This window comes from Eretmochelys imbricata, chromosome 14 (genome assembly GCF_965152235.1).
Source record: "Eretmochelys imbricata isolate rEreImb1 chromosome 14, rEreImb1.hap1, whole genome shotgun sequence".
Classification (NCBI taxonomy): Eukaryota; Metazoa; Chordata; order Testudines; family Cheloniidae; genus Eretmochelys; species Eretmochelys imbricata.
Genome location: NC_135585.1, coordinates 315,583 through 329,508, shown reverse-complemented (window position 1 = coordinate 329,508; position 13,926 = coordinate 315,583). Strand labels below are relative to the sequence as shown.

The 13,926-nt window shown below is 42.0% G+C and overlaps 1 protein-coding gene across 2 annotated transcripts in view; it reads right to left on the bottom strand.

Annotated features, from left to right (window-relative positions):
• The window catches only part of FASN (fatty acid synthase), an 86,884-nt gene that overhangs the window by 51,470 nt on the left and 21,488 nt on the right, over positions 1-13,926 (bottom strand). For both annotated transcript variants that reach the window (XM_077833001.1, XM_077833002.1), the window contains 5 exons: positions 13,363-13,550; positions 12,638-12,827; positions 10,503-10,597; positions 9,932-10,066; positions 9,368-9,571 (listed from right to left, as the gene is read on the bottom strand). In XM_077833001.1, the coding sequence (XP_077689127.1) occupies positions 9,368-9,571; positions 9,932-10,066; positions 10,503-10,597; positions 12,638-12,827; positions 13,363-13,550 (812 nt within the window). The remainder of the gene's footprint in view (positions 1-9,367; positions 9,572-9,931; positions 10,067-10,502; positions 10,598-12,637; positions 12,828-13,362; positions 13,551-13,926) is intronic.

Here is a 13,926-nt window from a genome sequence, read left to right as displayed (position 1 = left end):
TGCTGTTGAAGAAAAAAATCCAGACTACATAACGTTGTTGTTTTAGTTAAATAAAAAAATGTAAATGTTTGTCTGGTGATCTAATACAGCATGGCAAGAAAATCCTCCAAATATTAGTGATTAACCTTTTGACCTGGAGATAGTTCACCTCCCAATGACTTCATAAATATCTGCTTCAATTACCTTTGGTAAATGAAATAACCAATCATTCATTTTCTGTTATAGCTGTAAAACTAACCTGAAAAGTTTTCAAAATAAATCACTTAAAAAATGTATAGTACCTTCTAAAAATGAAACGTACATCTCCAAGTTGTGAAGAATATGTATTAAAGGTTAAATCAAACTGATTTAAAATCAAGATTTAAATCAAATCCACCCTGTCTGCTTTTGAGCAGAGAAGAAAGTTAAAGTCAAACCTCTGACATTTTCAGAAGTTTTCTTTTACAAGAATGTGTAAACAAGGCTTATTGTAGAATTTCTTGCAGTCTTTCCAAAGCAAAGAAGGGTGTGATTTATCTCCCCCGTCACCTCTTCTCTGCTTGTATTGTCCTCACATAACCAGGCTGTAGTAGCTATGTAACAATTTTTGGGCAGTAGCTGGAAGCAATATTGCCAACACTCAATATTTAACAAATAAAAACAAAAAAAACCCCAATCGTTAGTTAGGTCCCCCCCCTTAGTGTGCACTTGAACCATGATTTCAAGCTATTCTTTGGAACCATGAAGGTTAGAAATATATTTTTTAAATGAAAGTTGAGATTCTCATGTAATTGCATTAATCTGGAAGTTGGAGTTTTGACAAAACCACCAAATATCACAAAACTTGCAATAAAGTCATACAAGTTGCCAACACTGTGGAAGCTGTGGATGTACACATGTTCTTCATGTCCAGCATTCCCAGACAGAAGGCATAAGCCCTCACCCATAAGGTTCCCTCCTCAGCTCTTCATCATAGATCAATTTCAAACACCCTTGCAAGGGTTGCCCTGCAAAGCAGTGACAGAGATAGATGCAAGCCTCCATTAGGTTGAATTTTCAGATATACCTATGCACTGGGCCATTTAGCCTGGAGCTGGCTAAGTGGATGGCCTACAGGAGATCATAGGACCTGTACCCTAACAGGTAAACTAGAGCTTTGTGGAACATAGACTGCCTCTCCATGAAGCTCAGGACCAAGTTAGATTTCTCTTTGCTTACACTGAGATTTGTCGAGTGTGTAGTTTCCTGCCAGGAATGAAGTACACCAGTGTGAACTAGCAGACAGAGCACTGGACTGGAAATCAGGAAGCCTGGGTTCCATTCTTGACTCTGCCAGTGACATGCTGTGTGATCTGTGGCAAGTCACTTTATCTCTCCCAGCTGACCTCCTTTGTGAAACACCTGGAGATCCATGGATTAAGAAAGCATGTAAGAAGTAGTTTGTATCACGCCTCCTCTGCCGTCATACTCTTATGAGGTAGTCATCCAGTTATGGATAGACATGCGTGCTTCTGCTGTCATAGATGAGCTTTAACCTACCATGCTGCACTCACAGTGACTACACTGCTGCTCCATTGAGAGGCAGGACCTTTGTACCAGTAGCAGTAATTCCTCACCAGGAACCTGAGGCACTTTGTGCTTTTGCTTTATTGACATGTGAGATGTGGGCATTTCAAAAGATCAAAGGCTATGAACCAGGCCTGACGGTTGAGAATAGGGAATCTTCTCCCTAGAGAAGTTTCAGAGTAGCAGCTGTGTTAGTCTGTATTCGCAAAAAGAAAAGGAGGACTTGTGGCACCTTAGAGACTAACAAATTTATTTGAGCATAAATGCATCCGATGAAGTGAGCTGTAGCTCACAAAAGCTTATGCTCAAATAAATTTGTTAGTCTCTAAGGTGCCAAAAGTACCCCTTTACTCCCTAGAGAAGCTGGCCAGAATTTCATTTCCCTTAGGAATCTCCTATATGTGGAGGCCCAAAAAGATAAAACCCTCTTTCTTTTACAACTAACTACCTTTTCTCCTGGTAAGGCTCTAGCACCACTTCTATGGCTCCCAGTTCAAGAGGGCCAAAAAAAAAAAAAAAATTACTGCTCTCAACAACATCTTAGGAGAGGAATTCCAAAAAAAGGGAGCTTTTGAGCATAGCTAACGGTACATCTGGCCACAATTTCCTTACAGGTTGCAGCTCTCAAATTAAGGCCACTGAGGAATACACCTTTCTTCCCAGCATAACCAGTGTGACAATACTCTGTCCTTGCCTCTGTGGGTCCCGTGTTTCCTGGCGGATTTCGCTAGCCTCAGAGGCTCACTGTGACCCTCCATGTAACCCTTCTCTCTCTAGAGACAAGGGTCACAGTCTACTGAGCCATTTTCATCATAAGCCAGTGAGGGAAGTGAGGAGAAGTTATCCTTCCTTGCACAGTCTCTGCTCTCCCAGTCTCAATGATCAATCAGGGGGCAAAGGTGGGGGAGGAGGGAGAGCCCAGGTCCACCCTCTACTCCGGGCTCCAGCCCAGGGACCCTATTGGTATCAGCTATGGTAGCTGACCTTTTAGAAACATGACATGTACAATTCCCTGGGCTACTTCCCCCACAGCAGCCCTCACTTCCTCAAGCTCCATTTCACCCTTACCTCAGGGCCTCCTTCCTTGTGCCTGATATGGTGTGTACTGCTCAGTTTCTCCAACAGCGGAACTTCCTCCCACAGCTCCTGACATGCGCACCCATCTGACTGGCTGGGAGGCTTTTAACTAGTTTCAGCCAGCCCCTGATTGGCTTCAGGTGTCCCAATCAACCTAACATTCTCCCTGCCTTCTGGAAAGTTCTTAATTGGCCCCAGGTGTCTTAATTGACCTGGAACAGCTGCCATTTCACTTATCCTGGCACCAGGGATTTATTTAGCCTGGAGCTAATATATCTATCTCCCACTACTTTTCTATAGCCATCTGGCCTTGCCCCGTCACACCAGTCATTGGATCCTTAACTCTCCAAGGGTCAAAGACACCTTCCTATCTTTAGACTTTCCAGGTGCAGTAAAAGCCACAAGAAGAAATGGTTACTTATTGTAACTGTGGTTCTTTGAGATGTGATGTATGCCATGTATGCCATTTAGGTTACTCACAAGCAGTATCCACCCCAAGAGGCAGAGCTCAAAGTCTCTGGATTGCAGAACCACCCTACCAAAACTAGCATCAGCCCTGGAAGATAGTGGATCACAAACTAAATATGAGTCAACAGTACAACGCTGTTGCAAAAAAAGCAAACATCCTTCTGGGATGTATTAGCAGGACTATTGTAAGCAAGACACGAGAAGTAATTGTTCCATTCTATTCCGTGCTGATAAGGCCTCAACTGGAGTATTGTATCCAGTTCTGTGTGCCACATTTCAGGAAAGATGTGGACAAACTGGAGAAAGTCCAGAGAAGAGCAACAAAAATTATTAAAGATCTAGGAAACATAACCTATGAGGGAAGATTGAAAAAACTGGGTTTGTTTAGTCTGGAGAAGAGGAGACTGAGAGGGGACATGGTAACAGTTTTCAAGTACAAAAAAGGTTGTTACAAGAAGGAGGGAGAAAAATTGCTCTTCTTAACCTCTGAGGATAGGACAAGAAACAATGTGCTTAAATCGCAGCAAGGGAGGTTTAGGTTGGCCATTAGGAAAAACTTCCTATCAGAGAGGCAGAGGACCATAGGTCAAAAGCCCCAAAATATTAAGTACTGAACCCTGAAGCTTTTCAAAGGAACTTCTGAATATCCCAAGATGTTGCTATTCCTGAATTAGGGTTATTAAGAAGTAGAGCCATAACAGAGTGGGCTAGTTCCTGTTTCTCAGAATCAAGAGGACCATAGCACTGGACTGCTCCGGAACATGGTTCCTGCAGCACCAATATTCATTCTTCCATAGTACATAAGGGACAAAGAGTCTAGAGACACTCGAACCAGCACCTGGTAATCTAAGGGAGAGCAGCCCTTTGGAACGGTTGTCCTGGGATCCCAAGAGAACCTCAGAGGAACAGACCCCAAAAGGAAAGCCCCTTTTTCTTTTCTGCTTCGTGGGACTTCCAAGAGCCACTGGAACTATGAAAGGTGCTTTCCTCTGCACCATCTAAAGATCTTAGGTCCACAGACTCTGGAGGGAGGGTGGGGGCATTATGACAAGAGAACAAACTCTTGAGTTGAATTTCTCACCAGCCTTCAGCACAGAGGGACGCTCAACAACCACAACTCACACTTGGGGAGATTTTAAGACTAAAAGTCTTCCTGTGTCATGCACTACCACAGCCTGAGAGAAGAACACCTAGGATAAAGAAGAAGAGTTGAAGGGGGCAGATTTATCCCCTTTGTGTTGAACACTGGCCTTCATGGCGCGTGTGCCACCCTAACTGCCAGCTCTGTACCTATGTGGCTAGACAGCCAACTCCTGGATCTGTCTGCAGAGGCCTATGTAACTGGAAGCAAGCTTAGGGAAGCAAGCTTAGTTGAGATCAAGTGGAGGTATCCATTGTCACACCTGAAAACAATTATGACCCAAATCAGCCGTGAAGACTAATCAGGAAAAGGGGATATTGTGAGTTGTTTAAGAATACTTTACTAGATGCCCATGTGAAAGACTGACAGTGTCCTATAATATCTTGAACAAACCTTATTGAATTAAGATGAACTTTACTGCATTATGGTGTTAATACCTTTGGGTTACATTGAATTAAAAATGCAGCCATGTACGTTTTGTTGTGGCACTGTAAGTACCTTCTCTAGTAGGGAGTGTGATGCTAATGAACTTCCTCTTATTAGCCTTTGATGCCACCTCCCTGGGGAAATATGCACATATAGTTCAAACTGGATTCTCCAGAGACCAACAAACTTGGTTAAAAGCCTGGGTTTTAAGCTGATGCAGGGTCTTCTTCCTAATTCAACAAAGGGATAGGACCCCTGGTCCATGGAGGGCACCAAGACTTACAGGAGGGTTGGAAGAACTTGGCCTACTGAGGCCTCAGAAGACTGAGTGCTTGTTCTGAGCTGCAGCTTTGATTAATTGTAACTGCAAAGAAATCCCTAGGGTGGGATGATTCCTGGTAAGTTTATTAGCATGTGGGTATGTTGTTTTATTGTTTTTAAATATGGTTTCTCTAATGCTTTTTTACCTTAAGAATAAAATAGGCTTGCTTAGAAAGAACTGTGTCGTAATTCGGATCTGAAGCAATCACTCTAATCAGCCTGAAGCAAAAGCAAGCATGTGTGTTTAGGCAGCCTGTCTTTGCTGGAAAATACATAGTGAAGGCAGGAAACTGTGCAGCTTGGATATACTCCCTTCTGACCAGGGTGAGATGTAGTCCTCCATCCAAAAGAGGCACCGGTTGGGAAGCTGGAAGCCTGAGAGTGGGTGAACTTGCTGGAGCACTGAGGGGAAATACAGGTGTAGTTGCTCTGAACTGGGACAGCCCTAAAAAGCCACAATCTCACAACTGAGGAAGAAAGCTGTGCTGGTTAAAAAAAAAAAAATCACTAGGTTTAGAGGGCAAGTGAAGGCAGCTACAAAAAATAAAACAAAATGTAAGAAAGGGGAAGTTGATATTAACAAATAGAAATTGGAAGCTAGGAACTGTAGAAAATTGATAAGGAAAGCAGACAAACGGAGAAGTCTGTGGCCAGCAGAGTTAAAGACAACAAGGAGGACTTCAAGTATATTAGGAACAAAAATAATACTAACAACTATCAGGTTTCAGAGTAACAGCCGTGTTAGTCTGTATTCGCAAAAAGAAAAGGAGTTCTTGTGGCACCTTAGAGACTAACCAATTTATTTGAGCATGAGCTTTCGTGAGCCACAGCTCACTTCTGATGAAGTGAGCTGTGGCTCATGAAAGCTCATGCTCAAATAAATTGGTTAGTCTCTAAGGTGCCACAAGAACTCCTTTTCTTTTTACTAACAACTATATTGGTCTATTACTAGATGGAAAGGGTAGAATTATCAGTAATAATGCAGAAAAGGCCAAAGTGTTCACTAAATATTTTTTCCCGTATGTGGGGGGAGGGAAGAGAGAAAAAACCAAAATCATCGGTGGGCTGTTTGATGTAGTCATATAATATATCTTTCCATTCCACTAGTATCTCAGGAGGATGTTAAACAGCAGCTATTAAAGTCAGACATTTTAAAACCAGCGGGTCCAGATAACTTGCATCCAGGAGTTTTAAAAGAGCTGCCTGAGGATCTCACTGGACTGTTAAATGTTTGGTTTTCAATAAATCTTGGAACACTGGGGAAGTTCCAGAAGAAAGCGAATGTTGTGCCAATATTTTAAAAGGGTAAACATGATGACATGGGTAATTAAAGGCAAGATTTATCTTGCCCAGGGTCAATGTCAAGGAGATTAATGAGATAATGGAGGGTAATATAATTAATGCCATTCAACATGGGTTTATGGAAAATAGATTCTGACAAAGTTATAATCTCCTTTAAAAAAAAATCAGGTCTGGTTGATAAAAGTATTAGTGCTCATGCAATACACTTAGACTTCTGTAGGGGCATTTGACTTGGTACCACATGTCTCAGACTAGAAAACTAGAAAGATATAAAATTAACCATGGCGTATATTTAGTGGATTAAAAGCTTGTTAGGTCTCAAAAATGTAATTGTAACCAGGGAATCATCATCAAATGGGTGTATTTCTAATGAGTTCCTGCAGGGATTGGTTCTTGGCCCTTCACTATTTAACATTTTTAATCCATGACCTAGAAGAAAACAAAAATCACCAATAAAATTTGCAGATGACACAAAAATTGGGGTAGTGATAAATAATGAAGGACAGGTCATGGATTAAGAGCAATCTGGATTGCTTGGTAAACTGGGCACAAGCAAACAATGTGTTTTATATGGCTAAATATAGAATATAGACCATACTTACAGGATGGGGGATTCTATCTGGGGAAGCAGTGGAGGAAGTTTATTCTTGGTGAATTAAACAACTGAACATGGTTTCATAGTACAACGCTGGGTCAAAAGAGCTAATGCGATCCTTGTATGGATAAGCAAGGGAATCTTGAGTAGGAGCATAAAAGTTGTTTTACCTTTGTATTTAGCAATGGTGTGACTACTGATGGAATACTGTGTCCGGTTCTGGTGCCCACAATTCAAGTAGGACGTTGATAACTTGGGGAAGGTTCAGAGAACACCCACAAGAATAATTAAAGGATTAGAAAACATGCCTTATAGTTAGATGGTGCTCCTTGAGTCTATTTAGCTGAACAAAGAGAAGGTTAAGGGATGACTTGATTACAGTCTATAAGAACCTATATGGGGAACATATATTACTCTTCAATCTAGCAGACACAGGTATAACACAATCCAGTGGCTGAATTTGTCTAGACTGAACTTCCAAACTGGAAATAAAAGTGTAAATTTTTAACAGTGAGTAATTAAGCATTGGAACAATTCACCAAGGGTCATGGTGGCTTCTCCATCACTGGCAACTTTTCAAATCAAGGTTAGATGTTTTTGGGAAGTTCTACAGCCTGTGTGAAACAGGTGGTCAGACTAAATTCCTTCTCACCTTGGAATTTATGAGTCACCCAATGCTTTCAAATGCTCTTAACTTTCTGAAATATTTCATTTTAGTTTAAATTTCTCTACATCTGGGCTGAGCACCACGGCAATAACTTTTAGAAAGCTGAAGTGAGTTTTGCCCATTTTTGAGTTATGTCGGGTGAAGTAGTAGATATATTTTTGTACACTCCTAAGAAAAAATGGCTGTATTTTCAAGATGCAACTTTCCACCTGACTAGTCCTTAGAGTCCTTGTCTCTATTGCAATTTGTCTTCTCCTGCAAAAAAATCTCATTGATTTCAACAGCATTACCTGCAAGGAGTAAGGTGAACAAGATCTGGCCCCAGAATAATGAAACTCAAGTTTATAGGAACATAAGACAATGCAAACTCATAATATCAATGTTAGCTGAAATGCAGCATGGGAACCACAAGGCATGGACTGGCTGTATCGCCTTAGACAAAGCATTTAGGCTAACATTTCCAGGAAAATCCACCAATTTTTAAGCTAATTTGACACCTAGGCATTTTCACAAGTTGTGAGCATCCATAACTTAAGCTGAAGTCAATCAGAGCTATGAATACACAGCACCTTGGAAGCGAGTGGGGAGGAAATGAGACCTGACAGGTCTCAAATGAGAGAGTTACCCCAAAACTGATGTCCTCAAAATTAGTGGACACTTTTGAAAGTGAGAGACTTTTCCTTAGTGTTTCAGATCCCAACCGCTATCCTCCCGTAAAAAATTAAAATAAGTACTTATCTTCCTCGCTCTCAAGAGCGATGTGAAGTTTAGTTAGCTAACATTTGTACAGTATCTGGAAGATGCAACATTACATAAGCACTACGTATTATTATTCTTTGTAACATAGGTGTGGTATTGCATTGCTATCCTTACACTGTGTATTTTAGTTGTGTATGTTTTTTTGTTTTTTTTTTAAACACTATGCAGCTGTGAAAGTGAGCAATTAAATGAAAGGGATTAGTGTTGAATTATCTTGATAGAGTACAGAGTAACAGCCGTGTTAGTCTGTATTCGCAAAAAGAAAAGGAGTACTTGTGGCACCTTAGAGACTAACCAATTTATTTGAGCATGAGCTTTCGTGAGCTACAGCTCACTTCATCAGATGCATCAGAAGCTGTAGCTCACGAAAGCTCATGCTCAAATAAATTGGTTAGTCTCTAAGGTGCCACAAGTACTCCTTTTCTTCTTGATAGAGTAGTTTACTCTTTCTAAAATAAAAGGCCCAAGAGAAATTAGATACAAGCATAGAGAAGATTCAGAGACAGGTGTGGATGAAGTGATTCAAGATCTAGGAAGAATTCCTCTATTTAGATACTTATATGGCCCTCATCACCATGGTATCCAAACAGCTATCAAGTACTCTTAGACAAAAAAAGAGTGACACTTTCTGATCTCCAGCATTGCTTCTTGCTGTACACTGCAAGCCTCCCATTCAAGTATTGGCCCAGCCTGATGGTGTTTAGCTTAATAAGATCTGACAAGATTACAACCCAAGGTAGTAAGACTTCAGGCTCTCTTCCCTACTGCTTTACTTCCCACACACACTGTTAGATCATCCAAGCTCCTAGTTTCTCCTACTCGTTCACCAGTTCAGACAGTTGATTCTGCATGCCTGTGTTGTTCTTCCCCCGCCCCCCCAAGTAATGTGCAAAGGCAAGTATTTGGATGACTTGACTGTGTGGGTGGGGATGTGGTATGGAATATGTTGGGACATGTTGATTTTTAATGCTAAATCAGGGAGACTAGAAACGGCTGGGCAAGATGTTTTCAGCGCGAGAAAAGCTAAGATGTTCCGTGATTCTTCGAACCTTCCCAAGTGCAATACCTGTAACAGGGCATGAGGGGCAATCTCCACCACAACAGCATTGTCTGGAACATGCCTCAGACCTTCCTGGAACAGCACTGGGCTCACCAGGTTGTTCACATGGTACTCGGCAGAGGAATTCTGAGCCAGCTCACTCTGCCACTGAGACTCAGGGATGGAGGTGCTGATCCAACGGGCTGAACGAGGCTTTGCATTTGGAATTACCTACAATAGACCAACAAGAAAAAAAAATATATAGATGTCACAGGCCAAGACCAAAAAACAAAAAAACAAAACACAAAACAAAAAACACCCCACAATGCTAAAAAAACCAAGCCCCAGGGGTTTGCATGAACCACTTTTCTCAGCTTGTGAGCTCAGGCTTCCTCTTGCTGGACGTCCAAGGGCTTCCAACTACCTGTTCCACAGAAATCCAGCAACTGTTATTGCATGCAGCCCAATCTCTTCTAACTCTCACACATGAGGATCTCCTTTCAGCCCCTCTCTCCCACAGCATGTAGGATGCTAGTCATGGCTCCTTTTATCCACAAGCCCCCAGCATAAGCCATCACTCAGGGACATTACCTTCTGCAGGGCATTAAGTAGGACTGGTGCAATAGACGCCATGTAATATGAATGAAAAGCAACGCCAGCGCTGCGCACCTCCTTTGCAAACACTCCTTCCTTTTTCAGTTTGGCTACAAACTCATTCACAATGTCCTAGGAAATGGGATAGAATTGAGCAAGAATTATTATTTCATGGAGTTTGGGCATCCAGCTTTCCTCGGTCATTAGCCATTTGATGAGGCTCTATGCTCCCATTAAGTGGTATCACTGCACCCTCATATTCCTCGTGTGAAGGTGATGCAACATCCCAGTGAATAGAATACTACTGAAATACAAGATCACATGTTTTTTTTGTTCCAGTCTGCAAGACGCAACAACTCTGATTCCCATCAAGTAGCACTTAAGTGTTTAAATTCAGATGCAAGAGTCAAGTTCCCTCCCCCTACTTTGGTTTAACCTACTACCCTTCTTTCACTCCTGGGGTTCATGGTGTAATTCCAGTAACGGAAGACACACCAGATGGAGCCCCAGTTTTCAGCCTTGGAAGGCAAGGTCTCTTAGGAAGGCAGGTTTCCATATGTTTGCTCACCTGAGGCCCTGAAACAGTGACAGTGTCTTCAGAGTTGTGACAGGCAGGTACCACGCCAGGAGGACAACGACGCTTACATTCTTCCCACGTCAGACCTGCAGAGGAAAAATCCTCAAGATGATTCAAATGTTCCCAGGAAAAATTATGCAGCAGCTTATGTAGCCAGGTTAACCCCAGAACTCCTGACAGTACGGATTCTGACTACCCTGCTGGATTCAAGATTTTGGGAGACGGATAATCCTACAGTCTTGTCAGGACCTTACGGTATTAGAATGCTGACCCTCACTGTAGTATCTGAGCGCACTGGAGGTGGCAAAACTGACTTTCATGAAAAAAAAAAATCAATCCCTAAATTTTGGGATGAAGTTCTTGAAGTCCATTATATCCCTCTCCATGAAGAATCAAGTCAGACAGAGCTCTGAATTGCTTATGTAAAACCCGCAAGATTCCACCAGCTATCTGCTTTGAGATTACAGACAGAAGGATCAAAATTTCATCCCCGTGATAGGGAAAATGACAGAATTCTAATATATACTTTTCATGTAAACCTCAGATTTAGACAAAAACTTACACTATCTGAAAAACCTATTAAAAAGAAAATCTCCCTCTAACAGTTTACCTTGTCCTGAGCAAGGAATGCCATTCTTAAAACTGGAGAGAATGGTCAAATTCTGCTCATTTACAGTCTTTGTGAAATTAGGGTATTGCCATTGAAGTCAAAAGTTACTATGGATTTAAGCTAGTCTATGAGAGTAGAATTTGGCCTGGATCTGTCACATGGGTAAGAGGCAATGGACAAAATCTGAACTCAAATTCTGGTTATGAAAGATCTGACCTATTATATGCAGTGACTCCCAGAAATGATCAGTGATAAGTAAATGACTTACATACTCATTAGCAAGCTAAAGAGAATTCTAAATGAGTTGGTTCCCAGTGGAAATATCATAGAAAGTGAAACACTAGAATTATGCCTGTAGCAAGTAATGTATAAATGCTTTAGCCCCCAACACAGCTGCCCCAATCTATAATTTTTGGCTCCTAACTTGAATATTCGTGGTTATCAAATAAGGTGTTCATGAAATAACAACAAGAAAATAAAAATAGCAAAAGCTTTACTTATAACCAATAGAGAAGTTGCCAGACCAGACCAGAGTCTGTGTAGTCCAGTATGAAGTCTGACAGTGGCCTGAGGACTGGCCAGTTATGGAACAACATACCCACAGAGGAAGTTTCTTCCTAGCACTGCTCCCCTCCGCATCAGTTAAGGTTGGCTTATGCCCTGGAGTAGGTAGGTTTATACCCCTTAGGATAAAATTAACTCATTATCCAGATTATTAAAAAAAAAAAAAAAAAAAAGGTTAATTTTTTAAAATCCTATTAAGTTCTTGGCCTCAAATGAGGTCTTGTGGTAGTAAGTTCCACAGGCCAGTTATGTGTTGCGTCAATATATTTACTTTTATTTGTTTTAAATTTGTTACCTTTTGATTTCATAGAATGTCTTCTTGTACTTGTATTATGTGAAACTGAGTGCCCAATTTACCTTCTCTAGGAGATCTGTTTTGGTTCTTGAAGCATAACAAAAAAGCCACCCTGTCCTTTTTTTGTGTCTTCTATAAATTAGACTGTCCTAACCTTTTCACTCCATCATACCAAAAAACTCCACAAACCAATTCTTCCAGGCTTCTAATTATTTGTCACCCACCCATCTCTGAACCCTCTCTACTTCTGCTTTTGAGAGAGTGACAAGAACCAGGCAGTACTGCAGGTGAGGGGTTACCACTGATTTGTATTATAGTACTTCTGGTATTTTCTAGCCTTTTTTTGGTTTGTTTTTAATACATCCCAACATGTAACCAGGAAGATGAACACGTTGTCAAATTATGACCTATAAGAGTTTAGAAGTATTGGTGATTTTTTAAAAAACTGAACAGCTTTAAACAAAGATTTCTCTCCCCACCCACTTTCCCCACTGTCATGTCAGACAGCCCAAGTTTACAGCCTCTCATGGAATCAGTTTATTACAATTAACAAACAAGACAGGAGAGAGAGAGCAAGCGTGCATGCATATGCGCGTGCACCCATGCATGTACAGGGATATTAGCCACCTAGGAAGTGATATGCTCCTAGCTACCTACCAACAGCAGCCATTCCTCCTGGGGGTAGTTTGGCCTCTTTGATGCACCGCCCCCTCCAGTAGGCAGCAAGAATGGCCTCTTCATGACTTAAGGAGTTATCTGCATAGCCACAGGCCAGCTCTCCTACTGAGTGACCAACAATTCCATCAGGCTGCAGATCCATGGCCTTCAGCATGTCGATCTGCGCAATCTATGAGGAAAAACAGTATTACCAACGTCACATCAGATGCCATACATCTGGGATGGTCATGATAGGCATATTAGAAATGCCAAAATAGGCTTCCCTCCTCAGAGCAAAGTCCTTTCCTAATCTTACTGCTGCTTCCTACCCCTCACCTCCAAACAGAGTTCTGGCCCTAAATGGAGGAAGTGGAAGGATCCAAGTGCCTCCCCCCCCGAATTTTCTTCTTCTTCAGGTCCCTTCCACTGTCTTCCCACTCCCACAAGCCACTACTGCTGTTGCTGCTGCTCCTGGGCGGTGGAGGTGGAACTGCCCACAACTGCACTGTATGCTCAGCCCTAAGACCGTGTAAGCACAGCACATATACACATTTCCTAACAATGCCAAAGGCACACTCAAACCTGGCTTGCACATCAGGCGTGCTCCTTAGCAGCTTACACAAGACTATTAGAAGGATCAGGAGCTGAATGACAAAGGCAGTATTAGTGGTCAAGCAGACACACTTGGAACAAAACTGGGAAAGGGCCTCAGCTTTCACCCTTACCTGAATAGCAGCAAGGCCAACAAATGCATGAACAGCATCTTCAAACGTGTTCTCATCTGCGTGCAGGAGCATGTCAGACACCTTCAGTCCAGTGTCCTTGAGAGCCTTATCGGAGCGCAAGATGGACTGTTGAAACAGCTCAAGCTTCATCAGGCTAAGGCCCATCCCCTTCCACTGTGTTCCCATGCCTGTGGGATGAAACGAGAACATGAGCCTTGCTCATGGCAGTATGGCCATGGGTAGGGAGAGCTGAGCATTTGCTCTAGCACAGGGAAGATATAAGAAGAATTCAGTCTAGGAGAACATCTTGCAGACCTCAAATCCCCACAGTGAACATGATGCTCTGTTTTTCAGTCTCCTAGGATTTGTTACCAGGAGAAGGGAAATTGTATTAGGTGGAGGATTATCTGCAGATAGTCCACATGATCAATGCAGTAAACAGGAGATCCTGAAAAAAAAAATCTTAGTGCACATACCACAAAACTAAGCAGATCAAGGAACAGAGCATAGAATCAGACAGCCTCAAGCTTCCAAAGATACAGAACAGATAAGAGTCTGATCCAC